The sequence below is a fragment of the Propithecus coquereli genome, unplaced genomic scaffold (assembly GCF_000956105.1).
Source record: "Propithecus coquereli isolate 6110/MARCELLA unplaced genomic scaffold, Pcoq_1.0 Scaffold238, whole genome shotgun sequence".
NCBI lineage: Eukaryota > Metazoa > Chordata > Mammalia > Primates > Indriidae > Propithecus > Propithecus coquereli.
In genome coordinates this window covers 1,078,172-1,084,807 of record NW_012147930.1, presented here as the reverse complement: position 1 = coordinate 1,084,807, position 6,636 = coordinate 1,078,172, and the positions used below count along the sequence as shown (strand labels likewise).

Genomic DNA, 6,636 nt, shown 5'->3' with positions numbered 1-6,636 from the left:
CGGTGACGTGGCCACGGTTCCTCAGGTGTAACAAATGCTCTGGCGGGGGGCTCTGGCGGGGGCGGGAGTGAGGGGCGGCACCTGTGCGGGGGCAGGGAGGACATGGAGATCTCTGTACCTTTCACTCAGTGTTGCTTCGAACCTAAAACTGCTCCAAAAAAATAAAGTCTGTTTAAGAATATTACGTGGCTTTAGGATATTCACAACCATTTTAATCCTTCCCTGTGAACCATAATTGCTAAACGAAAGTGACTGTTTAAACTGAAAAATAGAAAATTCTGTTCAACTAAATAAAGGTTTAATATAGAAAAGTCTGTCTGCCTCCCCCTGCCAGGGATGCTTTTGGAAATGCCATTCCGCTGTGCGATCATAACAAACCCAGCTCAAGTTCACCCGTGCAACAGAGAGGGGAAAAATAATAAAAATAAAATTCTCCCTGACACTCACTTCACTGCTACGGAAACCTGCTCAGCTGGCTTTGTGTGATTAGGGACATATTTAAATCTCAGGATCTTTGTATTATTAGAAAAATATCACAAAATATTATAAAATTTGGATTGGCCTTAACGACTCAGAGAGAGAAAATATTCTTAATTGTCAACGTTGTATTTGTTATAAAGCAACTATAAAACTAAAATATTAAAATAGGATTTTTGTGCCAGAGGAAGTTCAGCCTCTATCTAAACGAAGGAAGGAAAAGTTCAAACAAAGGATATGTGGATCCTAAACATTTTTTTAACTGCACCAAGAGACCTTCTGTAGTCAGCCAAGTTTTCATTTTTCTTCCATGGGTACCACCGTGATCATTTCAAATGAGCGTCTTCTTTCTTTTAAAACCGCTTCTGAATTAGCACACAAAAAAGGAAAAAGCCACCTACACCCTTTGTTTTCCTCTGCAGAGATTTTTAGATCCCCCTATATAATCACCAGGTAACCTTTCTAATCCTCGCCTCCCTGTGGTGGGCACAGCCTGGGCCGGCATCTGTTGCCTGGTCCTGTTCGGGTCGGAGCTGCTGGAACGAGCTCCCCAGTGGACGAGACTCACCGGGCTGGTACCAGCTGTGCCTCTGCACCCTAATCCATAATTAAACAGGCCAGGAGCGTAAGCAGACGGAGGTAGGGCGATTTGGTTCAGGAAAACCACAACAAGGCGCCTTTTAAAGTTTTATTAGCCTAAAGCAAGAGAAAACACAGTGCAACCAGGTAACACATGCTTCAAAGGCCCCACAACAAGAACTGCAGAGCTGCTAGATCTTGCAGCCCCCAAAGAGCACGACCGCGGCAGGGAGGGCGCTTCCCGCAGACCCCACACGCTAGGCACGTGCCCGCGGACACGTCGGCACCGTCTGCCAACCCGCTCCCCGCCAGGTATCTGTTATTTACCCTCCTGTGCACGTAAGTCCAGCCTTGTGGAAAACATTAGCTTTTCCCCTTAAACAGACACAAAATAACAATCACCAAGTTGCGAAAATTAAAAGCATGATATCTAACCAACCGTCTGCCCACACATGAGGTCACGCTGGTCACGGCCATGCATCGGGAACAAGCACGCGGCATTCCTGGGATTTTTTTTTTTCTTATCTCCAGGCTGGAAAAAAATAATTTTATTCGCCTGGAGACGAGGCGGAGGCCGGGATGAGCTTGGGCTTCGCCTGCTGGGGCAGGGACACCTCCGGGATCTTCTCCCCGTGTTTGTACACGCTGACCGTGACGTCGATCTTCTCGCCGCCGTACTTGTTCTTGACGCTCATGCTGTACTTGCCCGAGTCCTCGGAGGTGACGCCCTTGATGGTCATGCTGACAAACTTGGCCTGCTCCAGCTTCACCAAGAAGTGCTCGCTGAGCGGGATGTCCTGGTCGTTCTTGAACCAAACCACCTCGGGGTCGGGGTTTCCGAACACCGTGCAGGTCAGATTCAGGGTCTTCGGGAGAAAGGTGGGCGGAGAAGGAAGAGTTAGAAAAGGAAGAGCCACGTCGCCTCCCTGGTCGGCGCGCCTCAGCCACGCAGCCACGCGAGGTGACACGTGCCATCCCCTCCGTCGGCAAGCCTTTCGCACACGGACGCACCTGGACGCCAGGGGCCAAGGGACCGCCAGGTGCGAACAGGCCACTGGGAGGGGGTGCTCGTGAGAAAAACCAGTGACAATCTGTCCTGTTCGTTCTCAGTTTTAAGCCACGGCCTGAGCCGATTAAAGAATTGGAAGGTAATGAAGCTCTGTAGTTTACAGTAGGTACGTTTAGCGTGTGTCTGAATTTCCTCAATATTTACAGGTATGGGTCCCTTTCACCAGCTCCTCTGGCCAACCCGGAGAGTATATTGTCTCGTAACCAGCAAACCAGCCGCGGCAAATGCATCCTTGACGCGTGGTTAAAACGCGCTCGCGGCGTATGACTCGGTAACGCGGCTGCTAATTTCTCAGTTACATCTTTATGACCAGACCACGCTTGTTCAGCCTCAGGAGCTCGCTCCTTAGCTGCTACAGGAGAGGGCTATAAATTTTTGCATTTTGGCCTAAAAAAATTCTCCCCAGTTTCTACGTCCCATGACATTGAGTTGGAATCGCTGAAGCGACCGGAGAAGTACCGGTTAGACATCAATTGTTCTACTGGCAGGTGACACGTTAAAACTCCAATAAGTGGCTTCCGTTACGTGTCCCAAAATGACCTTGGGAACTGTCCCAGAGATTGTTTTTTTCTTTCATTTTATAGAAGCTGCACTATTTCAGGTGGGAAGGCGGTGGCTTGCCCCTCGCACAGATGGTCAGGGTGTGGGCTATGGCACCTCCTGTCCCTACGGCGGCTCCTCTGAACGAAGAGACGCCAAGGACCCCCTGGGAGGTGCCTGAGCCACGCGTGGTCCCAAAGCCACTGCCTTTGGATCCGGAATGTTAGGCTGTTCTGTCCTTTGATAACATGGGATTTGTCAGAAGCAGCCGGGGATAAGGGAAGGCGGGTGGGACGTCCACGTCCCTCATAGGCCGAGCATGGACACATAACCCCCTCCCCAGGGTTCCCTTCTCTGGGCCCGAGAGAGGGGCTGCACTGCACGGTGCTTAGATCCTGCTCGTCCTAGCTCTGCCGTGTGCTCCTACCTTTCCTTCCATGATGGTCACCACGTCAGGCAAACCGCCGACCACCCTGCCACGATCTGCAACAAGGAAGCAACTCGGTTAAGAGCATCCCCGAGGGTCCAAGCAGGTGCCCTGGGCACCGGGGAATGGCGGGGAGGAGCCTGCGCTCTCCTGAGAGAGGCCCAGAGGGAAAAGGTTCATGTGTGTACACTGAGGGATAACACACAGGTGAGGAGATCGTTGACCCCGTGCGCGGCAGGTGTGAGACTCTGCAGGAAGGAGGGGAGGAGAGCTGGTCTCTGAGCGGGAAGGATGCGGCAGGGACCGAAGGCAGGGAGAGCTGCCTGCACCTGACCGGGCAGACGGGGAGGGTCCTGCCCCTGGACAGCAGGTTCCCCAGGGGCAGAGGGTGGGGGGCTGACGCTGGGAGGGGGGCCGGGCAGCAGCGCAGGTGTTGGAGGGGTCGTCGAGAGAGGGCAGGAAGGTTTGCTGGTGTTTACTTAATACACAAAATCAGTGCTCTAAAATACAGGCCCTTTTGCCCCACCCAAAATAATGCATCATTCCTATTACGATCTAACGTGTACTTACTCTTCTCTGCAAAAGCAGCAGCCCTAAAAATTAAAGGGGGTGGGGAGGAGAGAATAAAAAGAGTATTAGGAAAGAGCTTCCAACAAAAACACGCACACTTGTGCGTTCACTCGCGGGGGAGCAGAAGAGAGCAGGACGTGGGCGGCTTTCTCCTAGAACTCGTTCGGGTCATGGGATCTGGGAGGTACATCTATGTATTTTTCCTGACAGCTGCCTATGATGAGGTAGAAAATGTCCTGATGTCCAGATGTCAAAACCCACAGAAAAGTTTTGCATTCAAACTTGTACGTTGAAGGGATTTATTTTTTTTCACCAAATTCACCAGATTGCATCGGAAACTTTTAGCTACTTTTGAAATTGTCCGTTTCTGATTCATCCGACTTGTCCCCGCACCCAATCAACAAATATTTATAGATTAACCCAGCATGGGCCAGAGACTGTTTTCAGCTTTGGATATGCTAAAACTCAGACGCACATTTGAAAATCCCAGATTATTCTTTAAAAAGTTGCTCTGTAGCATGTGTTGCCAAGATGATGATGATTTCAGGAATTCTTCATTTTAATCATTTAAAATAATCCAGGTTATTATGACTCCAGGGAGTTAATTTATAAATGCATTTCTGGTTTAGGAGAACGCCCGCCCTTCTACATGTCGAATTATTAAATTGCCATCTTTATCCCAGGAACAGCAGGTTCTTTGGGTCACCCAGGCATCTATCTATACATATTCCCACATGTGGCCAAAATGACTTGGGGTGAATTGGACCCTTGCATGATATAATAATAACCAAATACAAAAATCTTACTTGAGTTGCTGGAATTCCGCAAATGCTTCATCGAAAGCTGCAAGGAAATAGTTCACATGTTACTAACCGCTGCAATGTTCAGCTTTGGATGATTCACTCGAATGTCCTGCTAGTGAGTATGGTTAATGAAAACTGATAAACAGCCAACTGATACACTGATTTTTCAGAAGTTATTTTCTCTGAATGAAAATCACAGAATCAGATTGTCTCCTGATATACCATCCCTGTTAGCACCTAAATGCATCTCTAAATACAAAATTATCCGATGCCGAAGAGTGATTCTACCTTGTCCAGACAGGTCCAGAGAGCGCTGGTGATTGCTTTTGCCGTCGAAAATCTCGAAGGTGTATTTCCCCTTGTCCTTCTCCGTGGGCTCGCAGATATGCAGCCAGGCCATGTCCTCGCTGCCTCCGATCCGCATGTGCTCGCTGGACGGAATCTTGGCGTCTCTTTTGAAACGTAACAGGACACACTCGAGTTAGGGTCTCTGCATTGCACACGCAGTACCAACGCGGTGGTATCGTGCCCGAGTGGGCAGGAAGCCTTTTCTAACTTGCTGATACTAACGTCAAAACAGAGTTTTCTGTCAACTAACAAATGGACTAATTATATCAGTAACTCAGATCTGAAAACCTCCTAAAATTAAATGATACTTAATTCTTAAACACATACTATTACTTATTATATACTTGTCACAACCTCGTGGACTCTACAATACTCTCTACAGTATAGTAATTCCACGAAAAATTGAAAATAGAACTCCTGTCCGACCTAGCAATTGCACTTCCGGGTATATACCCGAAAGACCCGAAGGCAGGTATTTGTACAGGTATTTGAACAGATATTTGCACACCCGCACTTTGAGCAGCACTGTTCGCAACAGCCGAGAGGGGGGAGCCACCCACGTGTGCACTGACAGACGAGTGGATAAACAAGATGCAGTCCATGCGTGCAGAGAAATATTATTCGGCCTTAGCAATAATACGTTTCTTAGTTTCAAATAGCTGAGCGCCACCTAGACTCTGTCTCCCCGTTGAAGGGAAGTGTGGATAAAAGTGGACATTCCCAAATAATGGAGAAGGCGGAATTGAGTAATTCCGACCTCCTACAAGACGAGCCCACAGCATGGAGCAGCCTGAGGACGTAGCGCATCCGACCACCTTTGCAACTGCTTTCCTAACAGCGAACGTCAGGTGGGGACTGGGGACTCCCTGTGCCTTCTGAGAGAGCCTCTCGCCCTGGGGGGCTGTTCCAGGAGGCCCAGGCACCTAACAGCAGCTGAAAGCCAGACCCCAGGGAGCTCCCCTGGGGAGGGTCCCACCAGCTCCTCGGCCCCCACCCTCCCTGTGGACCCGCTAATGGCAGGGATGCTGGGGGGGGGTGTCTCCTCTCCTACCCATCAGCCCAAGGGTGCATTGCGATTTTAGGGGAGCATTTTCACAGTCAGACCTCTGCACCTGACACCTCCTGAGCTAAATTAAAATATACACCCTGAGGTTGAAGCTTGCTATTTTCTTCCTTCTGTAAAGACACTACGAAATTTTCTTTAGTTTCTGAGATACTTCTGAGACTTAAGTGGTCAATACTTCCACAGTTTGAGGTCTAGCCATGTCCGGATGATAGATGAATTTCACCTTTGAGCAAGAGAACAAAATCCTTTTTCTGAAGAGCATTTCTGCTGAGTCCCTCTCTGCCTGCTCCTAACTCACGTTGAATAGGTTTCCAACCCCTCCTGTAAAGTGGCATTTTCTACAGTCCTTGATAGATGTCTCAGCGTTTTTAACCAAAGAACAATCGTCTTTGCTTACGCTTGCATTTCACAAGATTCTCATTGCACTCGATCGATTCTATGTCACCCATTAAAGCAAAATATTCCAGTATCCACACTGTGCGCCTCCAGCTACCATGTCCCTGGCATCACAGATTTCGTGAAGTAGATCATTTAGCTTTAAAGGGCTAAATTATATTTCAACAAATTTTCATATTACTCTCTATGCCTCCAGTTGATATCTAATAAGAGCTCATTTAATAGTCAAATAGTGAAATATACCCAGATATTATAGTTTAGTTATAGAACATATAGTTTAGTTATAGAATATAACTGCATGATATAGTTTAATGTATAGTCTAAAATGTAGTTCAACATTGTTTAATAGTCAAATAGTAAA

At 48.1% G+C, this 6,636-nt stretch overlaps 1 protein-coding gene across 1 annotated transcript in view; it reads right to left on the bottom strand.

Annotated features, from left to right (window-relative positions):
* Positions 1-1,604: 1,604 nt before the first annotated feature.
* The window catches only part of MYOM2 (myomesin 2), a 68,449-nt gene continuing 63,417 nt past the window's right edge, over positions 1,605-6,636 (bottom strand). The window contains exons 32-36 of the mRNA XM_012645867.1: positions 4,754-4,917; positions 4,469-4,505; positions 3,663-3,685; positions 3,093-3,148; positions 1,605-1,922 (exon numbers count right to left, since the gene is read on the bottom strand). Coding sequence (XP_012501321.1) covers positions 1,605-1,922; positions 3,093-3,148; positions 3,663-3,685; positions 4,469-4,505; positions 4,754-4,917 — 598 coding nt within the window. The remainder of the gene's footprint in view (positions 1,923-3,092; positions 3,149-3,662; positions 3,686-4,468; positions 4,506-4,753; positions 4,918-6,636) is intronic.